The 22,776-nt window shown below is 33.8% G+C and overlaps 1 protein-coding gene across 1 annotated transcript in view; it reads left to right on the top strand.

Annotated features, from left to right (window-relative positions):
* The window catches only part of LOC128172666 (neurogenic locus notch homolog protein 2-like), an 86,511-nt gene extending 70,373 nt beyond the window's left edge, over nucleotides 1-16,138 (top strand). Inside the window, exons 4-6 of the mRNA XM_052838438.1 lie at nucleotides 14,309-14,422; nucleotides 15,354-15,593; nucleotides 15,852-16,138. Of these exons, the coding sequence (XP_052694398.1) occupies nucleotides 14,309-14,422; nucleotides 15,354-15,593; nucleotides 15,852-16,066 (569 nt within the window). The 3' untranslated portion in view covers nucleotides 16,067-16,138. The remainder of the gene's footprint in view (nucleotides 1-14,308; nucleotides 14,423-15,353; nucleotides 15,594-15,851) is intronic.
* Nucleotides 16,139-22,776: the final 6,638 nt, after the last annotated feature.

Raw genomic sequence — 22,776 nt, 5'->3', positions numbered from 1 at the left:
CTGGATTGATCATTTTTAGTAAATTTTGCTAGATTGAGTTGAAGCCTAAAACTTAAGAAACACAAGAATGGCAAATAATCAAATCACTGAAATATAACGTATCAAAACCATCTACATATTTCACCTATACGACAGTATCGTATATTTCAACAGGAGTTTGCTGTAAATGTTCATATTCATTACAGTTCTGCGAGACATTAAGAAGATCACCATTTCTCCGCTGTGCTTCGTCATTTGTTTTCTGTTTCTTCAATCGTCTTCCTCTGAAAATTTAATCGACAAAAATGATAACAAGTTGCTTATGATTAAAAAAAAGGTAGCTTTTGTTTAATTGTAACAATAACTAGATTTGAAGTAAAGAGTATTTACCGTGAATGCACACACTGAACAAGTAGTCCATTGATGATTAGCGAAACGCCAAAAACACCCAGAATACAGTAGAACATAATCTGCCAGTGATTCACACCGTCTTCTTTTAGTAATTCTGTAACGATAATCACGTTTATATATATTTTTTTTATAAAATATAAATGATGTGGCAAAGTCCACAAAATTAAAAAAAATATTGTCATTCAAGATTATAGACTAGGGGGATTGAAAATGATTGATTGCTCTGATTTTACACTTGCTTTGAAATCGAGTTGGATTCGTAGACTCCTCACATCAAAATCCAAGTGGGTTAATTTATTAGAAGCTCAAATGAAACTAAAAATAAATAACTTATGGATAAAGGGCTCGGATTATGTACTTAAACACAGTAAAAGTATAGGTAACAAATTTTGGTCAGAGGTGTTCCTAAGTTACATACAAATAAGTGAGACAATCTCCCAAAACACCAATCCACTTTTTGAACACATATGGTATAACCCAAGGGTAAAGATAAACAAGGAAAGTATATTTTTGAGAAGTTTTCTTAATGCTGGTTTTGTTTGCATCATTGACCTTTTTGATATAGATGGTGACTTTAGAAGTTTTGAATCTTTAATTGAACTTGGTATTAAGACTAACTTTGTTGAATATAATGGTCTAAAAAAGAGTATATTAAAACGAATAGGTGACTGCAATATAAAAGAAATTAAACCAACAGTTGGACCATATATCCCAAACACATTAGCCATATTCTACAAAAATAGAAAAGGATGTAAAGATATGTATAATATATTGATAAGGGAAAAGAGGGTCCAAAATAAAGCAATACTAAAATGGGAAGAGAATGACACAATATTTAATGAGAATGATTGGTATAAAATATTTGAACTTCCTTTTAAGACAACCCAAGAATCTAAATTCCATTGGTAACAATTCCAAATTTTACACAGGATATTACCAACAAATTATTACTTGCATAAGCTTAAACTTATTGAATCCCCTAAATGTTCTTTTTGTAAACAAGATTCTGAAACAATCAGTCATCATTTTGTGGAATGCCCATTGTAAAAGAACTATGGAGTGACATTGAAGAGTTATTTTTAAGAAACTACAGGGTGTCCCTAATGTTTGATAAGCAAAGTATACTTTTTGGTAAATATAAAAACTACCATATGTATAGAATACAAAACCTGTTAAGTTATATTGTAAAACAGTATATTTTCACTTGTAGACTTAAAACTTACCCAACTTTAAATGTGTTGGAACTCAAAAAGGAAAATTGAAAACAGGCTTCTTGTGGAAAAATATTTACTTTTAAAGAACTGTGAATTTGAAAAACTATTAACTGAAAAGTGTTTGAAAATCGGATGAGTAATAAAAAAGTTATAGCTAAAGGGCTGTTTTTAATACTCACCCCTTCAGGTCCCTCAATTTTCGGAATTTTTTTCCTAAAACCTTTTCCAGTCTGCGCATTTAGTCCCTCATTACAAGTACAAAATATGAAAATATTTGCTTAAAAACTGTTTGAGAAAACGTTACATGCGTGAATTCAATTTAACATTGAAACTCCCAATGACAATTTTCATCGGCTCATAAAACCGGAAGTACTCGACACTATTCAATGAAACTTGGAATATATCTTAATTACGTCAATTAACACAATATCTATCCTAATCATTTATTGAGCAAAGCGAGATAACTCTTGAAATTTAATTTTTTTGAAATTATCATTTTCAGGCCCTTAAAACTCCTCTAAGGAGTCAAAAAGTACCTCCTCGGACCATAATTTTTAAATTGTACTCTTTATTCTGAACTATAACCCGAAAAGATTTTGAAAATCGGATAAACAACAAAAAAGTTACAGCTATAGAGCCGTTTTTAATATTGACCCATTGAGCTCCCTTATTTTTCGAAATTTGTTTCCTAAGACCTTTTCCGGTCTGCGCATTAGGTCCCTAATTGCAAATACAAAATATAAAAATATTTACTTGAAAACTGTTTGAGAAAACGTTACATGCGTGAATTCAATTTAACATAGAAACTCCCATAGACAATTTTCATCGGCTCATAAAACCGGAAGTACTCAATACTTTTCAATGAAACTTGGAATATATCTTAATTACATCTATTTAAACAATATATATCCGTCTTAGAACATTCCTAAGCTTTTCTGAGTTTTTTTATTTTTTCATCCCCCCTTTTCTCAAGTTTGAGGCCTAAAATCTCAAAACTGGTAAGAGATAGAAACTCGCCGCCGCTTTACTTTTTAAACAACTCAACATGTTTGATCTAACTCTAAAATTACAACGAAATTCCTTTCAAAATAAAAACAATATATTGATTCATTTAATTTCTACTATTTTGCTTGTGTAAACCAGAAGTACCGGAACCGGAAGTCCAAAACCTTACATACTGGTGACATTTGAAAATGCTATAAGACTATTGCATAGTTAATTCTAAAATCCTTTCCGTTTTCAAAAAATCGCTGACGGAAAATCTGTCGAGAAAAAGAAAAATAACTAGACCTATTTTTGTCTCCAACAAAAAGGAAGGGCTTTTCGACAGCCCTTAAAACCCCTTATTTAAATTTATTATATTTTCTCTCAAAATCTGTATTTTAAAAATTAAAAAAATATCATGAGCATATACCCACACGTTAACATTTAAAAAATTAAATGCCCAAAGAAAGACAACTTCAGAATTTTTTATCCAACTATATCGTTTGTTTCCTGAAATAAAAGTTCTAAAAATTCATATATAAGAAAATACTCATTTAAGATTCAAGAGTTTTGGTATGCCAAAAGCTCTAATGCTAATCATTCATTGAGCAAAGCGAGATAACTCTTGAATTTTAATGTTTTTTAAATGTGATAAAGTTATCATTTTCAGGCCCTTAAAACCCCTATAAGGAGTCAAAAGGTGGCCCTTTGGACCATGATTTTTAAATTGTACTCTTTATTCTAAACTAATAACTGAAAAGAGTTTGAAAATTGGATGAGTACTAAAAAAATTATAGCTAAAGGGCTGTTTTTAATACTGACCCCTTCAGGTCCCTTACTTTTCGGAATTTTTTTCCTCAGACCTTTTCCGGTCTGCGCATTTAGTCCCTCATTACAAGTACAAAATAAAAAAATATTTGCTTAAAAACTGTTTGAGAAAACGTTACATGCGTGAATTCAATTTAACATAGAAACTCCAATAGACAATTTTCATCGGCTCATAAAACCGGAAGTACTCAATACTATTCAATGAAACTTGGAATATATCTTAATTACGTCTATTTAAACAATATCTATCCTAATCATTTATTGAGCAAAGCGAGATAACTCTTGAAATTGAATTGCGATAAAGTTATCATTTTCAGACCCTTAAAACCCCTATAAGGAGTCGAAAAGTAACCCCTCGGACCATATTTTTTAAATTGTACTCTTTATTCTGAACTATAAACCGAAAAGATTTTGAAAATCGGATAAACAATAAAAAAGTTACAGCTAAAGGACCGTTTTTAATATTGACCCCTTCAGGTCCCTTATTTTTCAAAAAAATTTTCCCAAGACCTTTTCCGGTCTGCGCATTGGGTCCCTTATTGCAAATACAAAATATAAAAATATTTGCTTGAAAACTGTTTGAGAAAACGTTACATGCGTGAATTCAATTCGGCAAGCCTCGCGAATATATACACCATTTCAACTCGTTGGATAAAGCAAATGTAAAATCACACAATATAGATATCCTCTATAAATCCATTCAAACCATCGTGCATTTATAATTTTTCATAACATGTTGTAATATATTGATGTAATATTTCAAATCGTTAGTATTCATTTATCACCCCCCCCCCCCCTTCCTTTTTTCAATGAACTGCGTAAAGTTTGTCATTATAAATACACAAATGCATTACAATTCATATATGTACCTTTTTTAGGAAAAGGTTTCTAAGAAAGGGGTGGTGCCCCTAAAACCACTAAAGGTGAAGTCGGGGGTTATGAGACTGCAGTAGTCTCTCATCACCGAAACGCTACATAGGAGAAAAAGCACTTTATTCACCAAGGTTTGTAAGTTTAAGTAGTATATTCAGACAATTGCTTTTAAAACATATCAACCAAAGTTATTTAAGACTGTATATTTATATTACACGTGTAATAAATTCATATAGGCACACGAGCTGCATGTCGTGACGGGGGCACCTGTCAGAGTTGAGGTACATGTACCCAACTCTGACAACAGGTATCTTTACCGAAGTCAATAAGTAATAAATCCCACTTTTGTAAGCATAACATGCAAGTAGACCTAATTGTAAGTAAATAAAAAAAATCTTTAAGACAGATTATAATTCATTATGATCCTAAGACACCCGGCAACCGTAATGGGTTTTTTAATCAAAAGTGAAAATTCAGATTTTTGTTTTAACAGTGTATTTCCCCGACGTTTACATCTATTTATAACTACGCTACAACACATATACACAGGTGGTCAGTTTTAACAACTCGACGCAGTCAGCCGGTCGTGTGAATAGTCTGCGCCTTTGTCCGTTTGTTCCGAGTTTTTCATTGTTCCAAGACAGACAAAAGATTTTTATCTGTAGACATACACAAAGAAGGAGACAATACATCGTCGATATTAAAAATTACTTTTTAGCGTTGACTTTCATTCATTAAGAATTTAAATGACAATCATTCAATTACGAACTTCAATTCAAATTATTTGAATCCGTGGACATTATCCGGTAACTAGAAATCATTTGTTATGCCAACATGTACAATTAGCCGCTGTCAACATTAATATACATGTTACCGGTGGTACTTTATTCAAATACTAAAATATTTGTACGTTAGAATGGAGAGAGAGAGAAAGAGAGAGAAAGAAATTATCTTGTTTGCTATGATACAATATACCAATATACTGGTTTCAGTTAATAAAGATAAAAAAAAAACGAAAAATCAATTTAAAGGCCGAACATTTTTACTGGGTGGTGAATCTCAGGTGAGGGGGGGGGGGGGGGGGTGGGCTTAATTTCTAGAGGTGTGAAAGCCTCCGGGGCTGGAAGTCTACCCGCATGGAGTCGAGCTGCACTGATGGCAGAGTCTACATTCGGTAAAGATGTGACAGACTTTGTTGTGAACAATTTCTATGTAGACGATGGTCTTGTCTCTGTACCTGCCCCATCAGAGGCAATTGATCTCATGAAGAGGACGCAGAGAGCTTTGATGTCAGAAGGCGGCTTGCGATTGCACAAGATTGCATCAAATCAGTCAGAGGTCTTAAGCGCCTTCCCCCCAGAAGATCTTGCAAAGGATATGAAGGACTTAGAATTCGGAATTGACCTGCTTCCAAGTCAACGCAGTTTGGGCCTCAACTGGAACTTGGAAACTGACGCCTTCTTCTTTGAGGTTATGATGCAAGACAAACCGTTCACCAGAAGAGGCGTACTGTCATGCATAAACAGTATATTCGATCCCCTTGGATTCGCAGCACCCGTCATCATAGAAGGAAAAAGCATTCTGAGGAACCTGGTTCTTGGCACCATACACTGGGATGATCCATTACCCTTAGACCAGCTAAATACTTGGACACAGTGGAGAGACTCTTTATCTCACTTAGAGAACCTACACATCTCACGGAACTACTCACCTGAGTCCCTGCAACTGTGTAAGGACAAATCCATCCATGTATTTTGCGACGCTTCAGAACTCGCCATTGCGGCAGTTGGTTATATGAAGATAACCTCCTCAGATAATGAAAGCCATCTCGGATTTGTGTTAGGAAAGGCAAAACTTGCTCCTACTCATGGACATTCAATTCCGAGACTGGAGTTGTGTGCTGCTGTGCTAGCAGTAGAAATTGCATGCTCTATTGCAGACCACTTGTCTCTACCAATCCAAGACTTCAAATTTTACTCAGATAGCAAAGTAGTGTTGGGATACATATTTAACACTACTCGTAGGTTTTATACCTATGTAGCCAACCGCATATCGTACATTCGGAAATTTACAAAGCCAGAGCAATGGGCCTTTGTACCAACTGAAGACAACCCGGCCGATGCAGCCACTAGGCCGCTGCCGACTCATCAATTAAAGGACAGCTCTTGGCTGAAAGGTCCCACTTACCTGTTTAAACAAGGCAAAGGCAAAGAGCAAGACTTTGACATTGTGAATCCTGAGAGTGATAAGGAAATCAGACCCATTATCTGCATAAAAAAACCATCTCATCTGTGCAATTGCTAGATTCTCCAAGTTTTCAAACTGGACGATACTCATACGGACATTTGCATTCCTTCAACACATCATCAGATCATTTTGTGGCCACAACGAGTGCAAGGGTTGGCATTATTGCACAAAATCAAGAACCGTTGAAGCATATCAAGAATCAGAAAAACTGATCATCAAGACCGTTCAACAAGAGGCTTATAGAGAGGAAATTGACTATCTAAAGCAAGGCAAAGCCTTACCTTGCACGAGCTCCTTGTTGTGTTTAGGAGTTTTCCTTGACTCAGATGACATTCTCAGAGTGGGAGGACGTTTGAATAGGAGTAACATATTGCCACAAGCTGAGATAAATCCTATTGTGATCCCAGGAAAGCATCACATAGCCACACTCCTTACCAGACATTTCCATGATTTAGCACAACACCAGGGGAGACACATTACCGCTGGAACCATTAGGAATGCTGGCTACTGGATTACAGGCAGCAAACGCTTGATATCGTCCATTATCTACAATTGCGTGAAATGTAGAAAACTGCGTGGAAAGTTTGCATATCAGAAGATGGCAAATTTACCCCCTGATCGTCTCGAGCCAGGTCCACCATTTACGTACGTCGGCCTAGATACGTTTGGCCCCTGGGAAGTAGTAACCAGGAAGACAAGAGGTGGGGCTGCTAATGCCAAAAGATGGGCCATTCTCTTTACATGCATGGTTAGCAGAGGAATACATATTGAGGTCGTTGAGGAGATGTCCTCGTCATCATTTATTAATGCCTTCAAACGCTTTGTTGCCATCAGAGGTAAAGTCAAGCAGATACGCTCTGACAGGGGGACAAATTTCGTTGGCGCCACGGATGATCTTCGCATCAACGCAGTAAATGTTGAGGATGGACCCGTGAAAGAGTATCTGTACAAAAGTGGAGTTGTATGGCTATTCAATCCACCTCACTCCTCTCATTTTGGAGGTGTATGGGAACGCCTCATTGGAGTGACCAGGCGCGTCCTTGATTCCATGCTGTTGGAAATACCACCAGGAAGTTTGACGCATGAAATACTTACCACGTTTCTTGCAGAAGCATCGGCCATCGTGAACAGTCGTCCGTTGGTACCGGTGTCGACCGATCCTGAGGATCCTCTTCCTTTGAGTCCTTCGTTAATCCTGACTCATAAACCAGACAATACAGTTGATTATATACCCACCGATGGTAAGGACCTCTTACGTTCCCAGTGGAGGAGAGTGCAACATTTGGCTGACACCTTTTGGAAGAGATGGAGAACCCAGTACCTTCAGACATTGCAAAATTACAGGAAATGGAAACAAGAAAAGCGGAACTTGGTCATTGGAGATGTGATCTTGCTAAAAGACAATTCGGTGACCCGTAACTCGTGGCCCCTTGGAAGAGTCGTCAGAGTGTTCCCGAGCACTGATGGACGAGTACGCAAAGCAGAAATTTGTGTAGTGTATCGCGACGGACACTCCACAACGTTTGTCCGACCTGTAACCGAACTGGTCGTTTTGATCCAAAATGAATGAACTGTTTTGCATTAACTTGGTGCTGTTTGTATATTTGAAACTCAGTTGATTTGAATTATTGCATAGTGATGTTTGTAACATCAGGCGGGGAGTGTGTTGCCTTTGTTTTTTTAAGAGTTATCTTTCTTTTCATTTGTTGGAGTTATTGCCCTTGTTAGGAAAGTCTCGTCAGCCATGTTTGCTGATCGTTGTTTGTAGTTCGAGGCAATTGTGGCCTACCACAGTGTAAGTTAAATGTTTATTTGTCTTATGCATTGTGTAAATGATTAGATATGAATGTAGGCTTCTGATGCAACCTTTTTTATGCATGATTTCTAATTTCTGCAAAATAACTGTTCGATGTTTTATACACATGTACTACACGTGGTTGACAGTCAACTTTTAATTATTGCAATTTAGGAAAGATTTACTCATAATTCTGTCTTCTATATTTTGTAAGTGATTTAACTATTATCTATAAGTAATTTAGCAAGAAATTTGTTAGGAAATTTGTATTATTTACAAACCTCCCGTATTTGTTCTAAAAAAGTATGGAACACTGTTCCTGTCATAAGTCATTTATTTCTACTCTATTGTCACATTGCTGTAATTGTTTTTGTATTCTTTCAGCTTTTTACCTTACACAGTTATACTACTGTCTCCAGGACAGCACAGACGGCGTTCAACCAAAACGAATGAATTCATTTTTATTGTGCACTACGATACTTTATAACATATAGTATACAATAATTTTTCATGGGGTTATGGTTTATAATGGTTCAAATATACTTATATGAATACGTATGTAACTTTCTATTGTATTCTCATCAATTTACTATATGCATCTTTAAACACCAGAAGATGCCAAGTTATTGCTGTCGTTTTATGCACATTTTTTTTTAAAAAGCAAGTTACTTATTAGTGTTACCGGTGTAATTTGCATTTTACTTGATATATATTTACACAATTTTACATAATATTAAAATGTTCTTATATTTAAAAAGATGCTATATCGTTTGCGAAATCGTATCTAGGCCTACATAAACTCTCTCTCTCTCTCTCTCTCTCTCTCTCTCTCTCTCTCTCTTTACTGCACACCTAATCATAGAGCGAACATTGTCAATGTGTAATTTAATAAAAAAGGTGGAAAAAAAGTTAAAAGTATATAGATTTTATAGTATAAAAGTTACATAGTAAGGTCTTTGTATTATAGTAGTTGACACTAACATATTTCTGTGACTGCATGTTGTATTTTCCCTTCGTGTGTACATGTACCATTCATGAAATGAAATATATAACGGCAGATAACTCTAAATAAACATAGTTCTAGTCGGACTCGGTCTTCGGTAAATGTATTCACCTGTGTGAAAGCTGAGAGTGCATGGTTCCTGTTGGTGTCCGGCTTAACGTCCTCTCTGACAATATCTATGAGGCGGAAAAGAAATTCCCTTGGTAGACGATACCGCTCGATCACCTCCGTGTCATTCAAAAAGTCTAAGGGGTTTGTTCTGTCTCGAAAAACACGTTCTCTTCTTATTAGTTTTCTCTGCTCGTCGTCTGCTAATAAAAACACGGCGGCCATTTTTATTTGTTTACATGCACGTAAATCAATTTAAGAGTGCCCCTGACTGCTCGTAGACTACAGAGCATCTTCCATCGTAACTCGCAACTCGCAACTCTTAGTGAAACGCACTTACGTGCAACGTTCACGTTTACGTCTACGTTTACGATCTACGATACGTTAGTGAAACGGTCGCCAGTAATTGAAATATCATAATTATCGAAAAGTAATGTTATCGGAACCATTTCGAGATTTTCAATCGTACATTTCATTTTCTTGTCAAAACTATTCATCATCAATTGTCAGTAAAAAAAAAATCTATTTTGAGTGTTTATGCATAATAGAAATGTGAGACGTTTACTATGTTCCAAAAGGAACGTATCTAATTTGTATTCATTCAGCAGTCAACTTTGCTCATCAGTTCCTTCATAGCTTTATTCAGTATATCACAAACAACTGTAAGCTTTTTGGGGAAAAAAGTAAAAGGTAAACCCCCTTAAGCAAAACTGCCCCCTAATGTTACAATACAAGTTACTCTATTTTCCTTACTGCTATCAGATCAGATATGAGAGGACGCATCGTATTTTAACCTGATAAGGTTTGGATTGAGTAATTTGTCGGAAATTGATTTGGTTTGTTTAACTACCAAATTGGTAAAAAATTTATAGCTTTTTAATCTTAATTCTAATATCAAACGAAACATCGCTTATAACTCAACAAATGACACTCAAATTTTGGTTGCCTATTAAAAATGTCTTCCTAAAGCATTGTAATCATTAAAATCGGAAAATTAATGTTTGACCAAAATCGTGACCATGCCCCTTTAAGGCATTTCCCTCAAAACTTTGGGGGGGGGGGGGGGCAAATAAAATTTAGTATAATGATTCAGAGAAAATATACGAATTGGAAGATACTTTAAATACTATTTGAAACAAATCTCTTTTAATTTCAATCTGTACATGCTACTTTTTATTGATTTAAAATTGATTTTTAATTTTGCCAATTATCGGCAATTATCGGAAAAACTCAATGAAAATTATATTGAATACCTTAAACAGAAACAGACCAGTAATTGTCTTCAATGTAATTACATATAGACGCACATTACGTGTGCTCCTTGACGTAATTGGGAAAACGAAAAGAAATCCGTAGACAATTCAACCTAGCGGAAGATTGTACTGCAGACAAGGTCCTTGTATCGACCATAGAACTTACAAAATAATGATTTCGCTCCGTTCTACATAAATCCTTGACCGAAAGATAGTGTTTGACGGGGTTAGATATCTCACACGCTGGTTGGTGTCACACAAGTGTGCATGATCCAATAAGAAATGTCGTTTTAATAATTATGTTAATTGTGCATTGATCAGTGGTGAACAAATGACAAATAAATTTGAGACGGGCTAGTAAGTATTTGACTTACTGTTATCGGTTTGTAGTCCAAGTAAATCCATTTTTTTTACAAATTTGATTTTGTTTATGGGAACGTCCATATTGCTATGTTGTTTCTGATTATAACGCATCCCCTGATAGGTCAGAACAAGAGGTCTCAAAAATGAGTACTCTCACTAGATGGCATAATCGTTAACCCGCATATATGTCGTTTTTTCGACCAAGGGTTTATGTAGAGCGGAACAGATCAGAAACCCTTGAGTTTTGAAGATGAGATTACCATTTCTGTCTCAAAAAGTATCTTATCTTTTTGTAATTCAAACTTCTTCGCACGTTTATCTGAGAAAAAAAAATTACTAATTGTTGTTCTCATAGCAGCTGGTTAATTTTGAAAAATAATCTATAAAAGTTAGAAATCTTTGATTTTTATGCATCACAAGCTAAAAAAATCAACATTTTAAGGTAAAGCAAGTTAAATCCCTTACTTTCTTGGAATACTAATTTGTTTTATCTTTTATCCCTATAACATTATTTATAACAATAGCAATATGCAAACATGTTTATAAAAAAAAACCAACTGTTGAACTCAAGCTATATCGGGTATAGGAATACAATTCAAAATTTATCAAATTATCTTTACATAAAAAATTCACGTGAAAAAAAACACCATTTATTGTATTGTATTAAATGTAGGAGGGTAAAGGTTTTGTATACAACTAACAATCACACGTTTGTTAAGTGAAAAATTACAATGTTTGGGATTTTAACCATGTTTGTAGTATTAATGATCGGGTATACATATTTTCATTACCAAATAACCGATATTTTCATAAGGAATCTAATTTTAATGCATAGAGAAACAAAATATGCTTTCATTTTAAATGGACACATTCCTTTTCTCAAAATGTTTTTTTTTTTAAAGTACTGAACCACTAATTAGATGAAAGTTGTCATTCAATAAGTCGTTTCATTGCAGAAATGTGGATAAAAACTCAGTCAAATGTTTGTTTCATTAAAACGTACAATCGCTTAATTAGTTTACAGTAGGGATAGTTTGTCATTTTTATACTTAAAGTGGCACATATCAAATTGGCCTAGCGTTTAATACTCTCAATGCTATGATTCATCACATGTAACGCGTTCACAAAATCGTATATAGTTTAAGTATAATCACCTGTAGATTAAATACTAAAATGTAGAGTAGATGACAATCACAAAAGAAAGCTGAACATGTTACTTGTGTGAGCATACTATTATGATATAGAAATGTTCGTTCAAGCGTAGTGCAAAAGTAAACTGCTACTGTTTTTATTTTTTCGTTAAGCTTCTTTACAAATGATTACTATTTCATTATATATAGATAAGGTTAACGTTAATATCGTCAACATGGTTCAAAAAACGATGACTTTGATCTTTTTATCAAAAGCACTTAATTTTTTTTTTACAATCTTATTCGGATTTTTATTCTGGTGCTTTTCTGCTTTTTATTAATATATATATATATATATATATATATATATATATATATATATATATATGAGTCAGCGGTCATTGTTCTGACGAAAGTATGTTCGTACTTTTTTGTCCCCCGCCGCAACGCGGAGCGGGGACATAGAAATGCTGGGCGTCCGTCCGTGGGTCCGTGTTTCCGTCCGTCACACTTTGTTTGTAAGCGATCTCATGCCTACAAATTTTGACGGATTTTCATTAATTTATACCAAATGTTTATACCACTATTACCTTGGTCAAGTTCGAAAATCACATTGGTCGATACTTTTTGTTGGAGTTATGGGACTTTGACCACAATAATGACTCCGTTTTATCCAAAAATTAACCTTGTAAGCGCTCTCATGCCTACACATTTTGACGGATTTTCATTCAATTTATACCAAATGTTTATAACACTATTACCTTGGTCAAGTTCTAAAATCAGCATTGGTCGATACTAGTATAATGCTTGACCGGTGGGGGAGCCAGGAATTCTATTCTTGGTAATTTTCAGAACTTTTCAAAATATTTTGACTTTTTTCACTCTCCTAGCTTAGGACAACACATATAATCAAAGTACTGAAGAACTGACGGGAGTTGATTTTGTGGATGTTTATTTATTTTAAAATCAATGATATGTTATTTTGCATGACAAGTACATGTACAAGTATTTTCTAATTTGAATTACGCACATTTTTATAATATGAATTTTTGGACTTTTTCGACAAGAATGTCGAGAAAACCCCATATGAATAATATTAAATAATATCTAAAGATAAAATTAATTCAATCAAACTATGTATCAGTGATGGGCATATTTCTCGAAAATTGTACGGATCCAAGCAATATTGAACTCTAGTCTCGTTCAACCAAACGCTCGGCTAACACCGTAAATCTCCGACAAGGATTTACGGAAACAGCCGAGCGTCGAGTTTAACGAGACTATATTGAACTTTGGCGTAGGAATACATAAGACTACAAAAAATATTTAAATTGTTCGTACCATTTAAAATATGACTATTTTCAAGGTATTTATAAATAAGTTTCCTTGAAAAACAATGCTTTAGCATACATTACATCGAATTCATCAATTATTTTAAAGAACTAAGTCTTGTCCGCAGCAATGAGTTGTGCTGAGGTCCAAACACTGTTTCACTTTTGGTTTGTCCGAGTAACTGCATAGGAGAGTTGATTATAATCAACTCCCAAAAATCGGTAAAAAAAAAACACCACTGATGTTTTAGTTTATTTGTGTAAGATAAGTTTAATTCTTAAAATTCGTCGTTTTTTTTTCTGATAAAACATGTTTCGTTTGTTTCAAAGTATCTTTCTTGTGATGATCGGAAGTACGAGAACAGGATGTCAAAAAATCTTACACAAGCGCGTCATTAGGACTTGTTATAAGTTCGAGTATTAACATTTCAACATCACTTAACGCTTTCATATAACAATCAATTACAAGAATGTCGAAATAAATGATAATAAGACAGGACAAAACCAATCAAAACAGTAATCAATATGTAGTAGAAATCTTTTATTATTTTTTACCGATGTTACAAAGTCGCTAAAAACTGTGGAAAATATAAAAAAAAAAAATACATGGGTCTGTTCGATCAATTATCTAGAAGCCCCTATTTTCAATTAAAAAAAAACAAACTTATTTTGTCTGTGGAAACAAATACTACGGCATTGTACTATCAAAAAAACGAACCTTTTTGGGGTGATATGTTGCCCTCATCTCTAATCCAAAACTGTTGATTATCATTTTTTTATTTTTTAAAGACATGAATCAATGTCTGGACAATCCATGTCAGAACGGCGGCACTTTCACACAGAAGGACGGGTGTTTCACGTGTTCGTGTACAGATGGATGGACAGGGGCACGCTGTAATGAAGGTAAATTTTTATATGTATTTCCCCCTCTCTTTTAATAAAAAATAAATATACCTTTCTGTAGCTTCTTGATTTCAACATTAGATACCAAAGAAAGCAGATTGATAAAACGGATACTTTTTTGTTAACACACACGTACCTAGTTCATAAACATAAATCTTATTACTTTGAATATTTCATAATAGTTTTGACCCCTACAAATATTTTTGACTTCACATTGTTTTAAATGTATAACATTATCTAATGATTTTACTCTATTTATCTTTAATGTACATGTAATTAATCTACATATAATTTAAACATTATGTTATAATCATGATTAAAATTGTATATCTAATACCATTAAATACAAAAAGACATTTGTTTTTGTTCGTTTGTTTGGTTTTTTTAGGGGGGGGGGGTCCAAATGATTCCTTTTGTAAAATGTCTGGGCGTAGATGATCATTCAATTTTAAAGAGTTGCAACATTGTATTAAGTTATTCTGTAAAACAATGTACTGAAGCAAAAATGACATACTGTAAACCAACTATACTTCTCGATGACTTTATAACGCGAATTATCTGAGATTAGCTAGTTTGCGGCGACTAATTTTTACGACCAAGCCTTATCCACTCATGTTTTTTTTTCATCACAACTTTATGGTAAATACTGGTCCGCGGCGAAAAGTATTCGCGAAAATGAGGCTCTTACGAACCTTGCAAAAATTTCTCGCACGCGAAAAAAAAGTTGTTTTACAGTATTACTTTCCGATCACCTACATATGGAGAAAAAACTACATTGTTAAATAACAGTTGTTAAAGAACATGTTATATCTTGTTTAAAAAACAATATTTTAATTGTATTTTGTTGCTAATCAGTTTTAAGTATTGTGTTGGGTTTTTTTTTTACCAAACTTAACTATCAATATCTGCATTTTTATAATATTGTCGACAGCCGTTTCCAACCTTGCATTGAATAAACCTGCAAAACAGTCATCAAGGTTTACAGGGGCAGGAGTGACCTACTATGCCAATTTGGCAGTTGATGGCAACAACGGTACAGACTTTGTCGTAGACAAGTGTTCATCCACAGCGGGTGGAGACACAAACCCGTGGTGGTTGGTGGATCTACAGAATGTTTATTTCGTGAAATCTGTCAGAATATTCAATAGAGGAATGGACAAAAATGGAAAAGGTAAGGGTACACAGTAACCATAGTAACAATGTACAACGAACTAACGGTATAGTCTACAAGTTACGTCATTATAAACCGAAGATAAGTAGTGTAGTACAGCTTTGATTACATCCGTGAAAATAAAACGGGAAAAACCTCTTTATCTCTTACTATTCTATTTTTAGCAAGGAGAAAAAAAGAATATAATGGAGTTTATGCAGTTTTCTGTATTATTAGTTTAAAATTTTACAATAATATATGTGGATTTTTTTTAAATAGATGAGTCAGACCGTCTGCGGAATGTCACCGTCACTGTAGGGCTGACAGAATCAGATGTCAATACTCCCTGTGGTTTCTTTGCTGGTCCCGGTACTCTGTCACAGCTGGCCGTCATCGACTGTCCGACATTATCACAGGGGAGATTCGTAAAGATCTCCATAATCACTGAGTATCTCACTCTTTGTGAAGTTGAAGTGTTTGGATACTCTGTCTAATTATTATTGCTGATATCTTTTATCTGAATGACTCTCTTTCCTACCAATCAATTTCTAGTATATAGATGTTTAGATGAGGTTAATGTTTAGTTTTGTGACAAAACTCTTTGTTTAATGATTGTTTTGTTTAATTATAAGACTGCATGCAGTTGATATAAAATGTAAAGCTTTTTATAAACTATTATTGGGATATTTGATTCAATATTTCATAAATAACTTGAATAATAATTAAACGGTATGTGTTAAGTTTTAATTTGTTGCTGTCTTGTTTGGGGTCAATAAAATATCTGCAGATATGTTGTTTTCCTTTTTAGCTGCATGTTTCGATTTTTTGGCTATAACAATATCAAACAATTTCAGAATTGATCTCCTTTCAATTTCAAAAATAATGTCATTTCTTCAAGTCAGTTAAAGCGAAAGAAAATTAGTCATCACGTACATGTGCATGTATATAAAATCAATTTCAATTTAGAGTTTCGTTACTGTCCGCTCCTAATAAAATTCAGCCGCTTTGTTTTTGCACTTGCTTTTTTTCAATTTTATAGAACAATTTAAGAAAAGGAATTAAGAAAAGTTTTGGAAACAGTACATACAAACAATTTTTTAAAAATCTTGTTAAACATTTTTAGCATGGTATCAAGTTAATGTTAAGAAGTGTTAATTCCCGTGCTTGCGCGGAATATCAAGTAGTTCTTCATAAAATGTCAAAGTAAATAAAGCATTTTTTTACAATTAATAAATGCGCTTAAAACCAACAAGTTCCTCTTGGATGCATACAAAAACATCTACTGATCAAAAATGTCTCATATCTTCATCTTCTAAAATGTTTATCTTCTTTCCTGATCCAAATGATTCCCCATGCTCGGTAGTTCGAGACATAAAAGGTCAAAATACATGTACTCACCGACAATTTAACTAAAAAATATTTACCTAAAATGTTTGTTTACTATGTTAAATAGATTAATTTTAAAGACTATATTAAGATAAAATAAATCGTATCCAAAAAAAAAAAACAAGGTACACTAAAGACTTTGTATGAATATGTATAACTTAAAAAAATTAAAATGTTACATAAAAAGGATACATTAAATCCATAAAAAATACTATTATCTTACCAAAGAACAAGCGTTCTGAGTGTATAGCATAAGCAATACACGTCCCCTACCGGTTTGTTGAAATTGTGTAATGCAAAATATCGAACCCGAATATTAAAAAATTGGAATATAAAAAATTAATTTTTCGAAATTATGTCAACCAGACGCTACAAAAGTGTAAACTTGATCTGTAGTTTGACATTTTGAAGCTGTTCAGCATATTTCATATTATTCCCCAAACGCATAAAGAAAAAAAGTGTGGAAAACTAAAGTGGGAGAGACAGACTGACGGACGCAGAGGAAAGCTATAGTCCCCTCCGGTGAAAACCGGTAGGGGACTAATAACTAGAATTTGTATTGTAACTTGGTTAATATTGTAATCTTGCACACAATATACCCCAATAAATAGCTATAGATGAAGAATTAAGATTCCTCTGGATCACTAATTTGACAGCCAGCAATGCAGAACTGCTAGGACAGAGGATGTAATAACTGATTTAAGGTGATATAAGACACTTGTCAATATTTATGTGGATAAAAATGCGTTATAATCAAAATTCTTTCATGATGATGTTTTATTATTTTAAAATTTTACAATACATGTATTTGGCCAAATTTTTTTTTAAAACTTAAATAAAATATAAAAAAGCTCCAGCAGGATTTGAACTCTCTACTTACGGACATTTAGTTAACGCTCTAACCCATTGTTCTTCACTGTTGGGTAACATTATTTTTATTTTTATTTGGGGGGGGGGGGTATTACATTCATAGTTTATTTCAATAGGGAGTGCATCACAATATGCAGGTGTCCTGTACCACCTTAAGACTGAATTGTGTTCTCTACATAGCTATTTACCTAATAAAATAGTGGAACAGGTTTTGAAGATTTAAGTCATAAAAATACATGCATGTTACAAATAACTGATCTTTGTCTGAAGTAAGAACACATGTCTGCAGGCCGCATTAGCGGGTACTAGTTTTACCCAGCTCTTCGGTTAGATGGGTTTCACGTGGTGTACATACCAGTATGTGTTTTCCAACGCAGAAAATCATTAATTACCATGCATAAACGTGTCTTTTGTGATGATCAGCTTAATGGATTCATATTGTGTTCTAATTGGATTATCATTATGATGTTTAACAATATAGGTAAGCATAAAACATGTAGTAGCACAATATCATGGGACACCGGTATACATAAGTTTTACTTTCACTTTCTAAATATGTGATTTCCGTATCATCATCTTTTGATATTTGAATAAGGTTATCATCGTTACCTATACTGTCGCATTTAAACAGTTGCTAAAGTTTTTTTTTTCATTTTTCAGACTTGCACTATTGAGTTGACCCCATATTGACACTGTGACTTTGTGTATTATATGTATGTTATGTAGAGTCATGTTAATACGAGCTATAATAGGAAGGAAGGGGTCTTTTTTTCTTAATTTATGATGATGCATCAAATATAATGTAGGCTATGACCCTTTGGGAGTGTCCAATGAAACAGGAAAATACCAAGTATCTTGAAAACTGTTGAGATCTCCACTCCTAAACCATAGGCCATATATCATAAATCTTCTTTCTAATGTGTACATGACCCTCAGAAGTTGTCTTTAACCCAATTTATAAAGCAGTTTTCAAGATCGTACTGTGCATTTAGAGAAACATACCAATCAAGAAATGATTTAAAATTTGCTACTGTACACATGTAAGAATGTACAAAGACTCCGAATCTTTAGAACCAGGTAATTTTTTTGAGGGGAGGGGGTGGAAAATAGGCATTTGATTTAATCATTTATTTTTAAATGATTAAAGCTGAATATTATTTTGTCATTGATCTTCAGGTAAAAAAAAAAGACTTCTGATCATATCTCCGTCAATAGATCATTTGTCTATTAAGCGTTACGTGATGTTTTTAAAACATATTAAGGAACATTTTTTTTTACCAGTTTATCAACTTTTTTTAGATCCCAAATTATATTTTGATTTTGATAGATCATTCAACAATTAAGAAAAGTGTAAATGTAAGTTTTTTTTATAATTTTAAGGATTAAGAAATGCAAGTTTTTTTGTTTTTTTTACTAAGAAAACTGTCATTTTATTTACAGTTTAATGAGGGATACATGCATCTAACAAGATTTTTTTTCCGGAGGAGGAGGAAGGGGGGGGGGGGGGGCAACAGTTGACACATGCAAAAAACAAAATATTAAAAGGACCTTTGTATCAATTTTATTTTTTGATTATAATTTAAGACATTTTGGATTTAGATACTTCATAGTCTGATATACAAAATCGTAAGGGACAACTTTGTTCTATCTCTTGCTGTTTTTGAGATATTAGACTTCAAACTATGAAAAAAGGGGGGATGAAAAAACTAAAAATTGAAATAACCACCAATTTCTTTAATGAGGACCGAAAAATGTTTTAAAAAACTGTCATAATTATCATATCTTTAAGGTTTTGTTTGAACCATTAAGAACTTCCGGTTTTATAAGTTGATAAAAAAATCGTCTATGGGTGTTTTAATGTTTAACTGAATTAACGCGTGCCACTTTTTCTCAACCAGTTTTCAAGTAATTTTTTCATATTTTATATTTTTATTGAGGGACCTAATTTGCAGACCAGAAAATGTTTTGGGATAAACATTTTGAAAGATAAGTGATCTAGAGGGCTCAAAGCTAAAAACAACCCTTTAGCTTTATCATTTTTATTTTTCATCCGATTTTTAAAATCTTTGCGGTTTTAAGTTTTGAGTAAAGAGTACAATTTAAAAATTATGGTCCGTGGGGCCATTTTTTGACTTCTTATAGGAGTTTTAAGGGCGTGAATATTGCAACGTTTTAAAAGTTGAAAAAGTGATTTAGAAAGAGTTATCTCGCTTTGCTCAATGAACGTGGAACATTAATACTCTAGGCATACATGTACCACGTTTTCTATTTGAGAAAGGAATACTTACTTTTTATGATTTTTTGGAAATAATCTTTTAGAAATTAAAAGTATATTTACTTTTAAAGTTCTGAAGTTATCTTTTTTTTGACATTGTATTATTTACAAAGTTATCTTTTTTTTGACATTGCATTATTTACAAAGTTATATTTCTAATAGGGAACTCATTATACCAAGGCGGTGAAGAATTATTAAATAAAAAATAGATTTTTATTACATTACATAGACATTTACAATCAAAAAAGGGAAAGGGGATGTCGAAAAGCCCTTACTTTTTGTTGAAGACAAAAAAAGTTCTAGTTTCCTTATTTTCATATGAATTTTTTACATGCTCCCAAAAAGTAAGGGGGGGGGGGGGTGCCAACTCCATGATAATTCAATTTCTTATATGGAAATTTAAAAAAAAGTTTGTTTCTGCGATAAAAAAGTGGGGAGGGGGGGGGCAGGGTTTTCATAATATCTCTTTGACAAAAACATTTTTCTATCGTTTACAAAATGTGAACATTCTAAAATATAATGAAATTCATCCCCAATACTTTTAGAGTCACACATTGTACTTTTTTCTTAAATTGTTTTCAATATTATGCCATCTACCTGTTACTATGGAGAATCGGTGATTACAAGCATAGGCGTCGGAACGGGGGGGGGGGGGGGGGGGGCTAGAGAGGCTTAGCCCCCACACTTATTTTTGCAAAGTTAGACACAACCATTGGCCACATAGCATTATTGAGGGTTGAGCCCCCCTCCCCCTCCACTTGTTCTCGCAGTAAACATAATTATTCACAAATATACCATGAAAAGATTAAAATATTGAGAAGTTAGAGTCATAGTGTATATTAGCGCCCCCCCCCCCCCCAAAAAAAAATTAAGATTTTCATGATTATGGGATAAAGGGTTTTTTTTTTTTTCGCTCGTCAAGAATTCTAAGGATTTGTCCAGCCCCCCCCCCCCCCCCCCCACTTTCAAATTGTTTCCGACGCCACTAACATGTTCGTAATTTTGTAAACGTGATCCATAGACATTATAATATGCAAGTTATGGGGGGAAACTGCAGACTTGGTAGTTTAACCCATAGACTTAAGTATCACTGCCACATGTGTACAAGTTGCTGTCTGGAAAGAGACTGTGAGTCTTAACTCCACAAACCTGACAAAACTTAAGGTAAATAATGCATTTACTTTTAAATACACATGATAATATCCCGCACAAGCATTGGAATTGCCAGCTGTTCACACATTTAAAAAAATGATACAATGCTTATTATGATCTAGAACCATATTTTTGTTCATTTTGTAAACACACACTCAATATCATTCAGCAAACATATGATTATATTATGGTCAGGTCTCAGAGATTCGGAACTTAAAAATGCAAGTAGGTATAAATATGAAACTACCAAGGACTTTGATTCTTTAAGAAAAGAAATTGAATTAGCTATTGAGCTATTGAATTAGAGATTTCAAATTCCAAAGCAAGTTCTAGGACCTCTGTTCTTCATAATCCAATAACAAGTTTCACTGATACTACCTTAGAGAATATCTTAAAGAAAATTGAAAAAATGGATGCAAAAATGACTACTTTTGAAAACACCTGATCAGAAATCAAACAAGAGAGAGGAGAGCAACCTAACAGAGGAGGAAGAGGTCAACGTCCATTTTGGCGAGGAAGAGGTAATCAAGGTAGGTACAACAGCCAGGAGCAACGATCAACTTCCTATCAACACAACAATATGGTAGACAGTCAACTCCGCAAGGATATCAACAATGGTCGAGTTGTACAGATTCCATGAACAGTAACAGATCATATGAGACTCCAGGTCAATACAGCAGAGGATACCGTAGCAGAGGATATTCCAATAGAGGATATTCCAACCGAGGAGCAAACAGTTCAGAAAGAAAAAACTAGATTATGTCTGCATTAAGGAGCAGATAGCAGACACAAGTGTAGAACCAAGCTCCATCAATATTGAAAATCATTTTAAAAGCATATCAAATGATCCAGCAAGAGAAAAGTGTGCATATTGTAGGCAAACTGGACATTCAGATTTATACTGTAGAGTTGGAACAGATCATTTAAAGTGATTTTGCAACCAGGAAACTTCAAAATCAAAATCTTATCAAGAAAACATCAATACATGTACTTTAGTTGGTTCAACAAATGAGGTCTCTGTTACTATATATAATTATCAAACAACAACACTTGTTGATACTGGATCTTCAATTTCAACAATTTGTCAGAGTTTTTATAAAAAAAAAAAGGTGTATAATATACAACTGCAATCTTTGTCAAATATTTTTAATATCTACATGTAGAGTGTGCAGATGGTCAATCATTACACTACTTCATTCAGTTATATTCGTTACATACATATATTATATATACGGTTATATTCAGTGTTCTATGAAAGCTAAAGGTATCGACAACAATCAAGTTTGTGTAGATGGTTTATTCCTTATTGTACCAAACACATCATATAACAAATGTGTTCCCCTTTGAATCGGATTATCTCTGTTCTAATGAATCTAGTTAAGGAATCGCATGGTCTTAGGTACTTACAAGAAGCAAATGTATTTGCTCCATGGCACCTTGCATTTAGATGTGTTTCTTTAAGAGACAAAGAGTTACAAAGACACAAGAATGTTTTAGCTTTAGTTAGACTAGCTGAGTCAT

This window comes from Crassostrea angulata, chromosome 2, assembly GCF_025612915.1.
Source record: "Crassostrea angulata isolate pt1a10 chromosome 2, ASM2561291v2, whole genome shotgun sequence".
NCBI classification, from domain to species: domain Eukaryota; kingdom Metazoa; phylum Mollusca; class Bivalvia; order Ostreida; family Ostreidae; genus Magallana; species Magallana angulata.
Note: the sequence above shows the minus strand (reverse complement) of the source record. Positions and strands in the feature narration are given on the sequence as shown.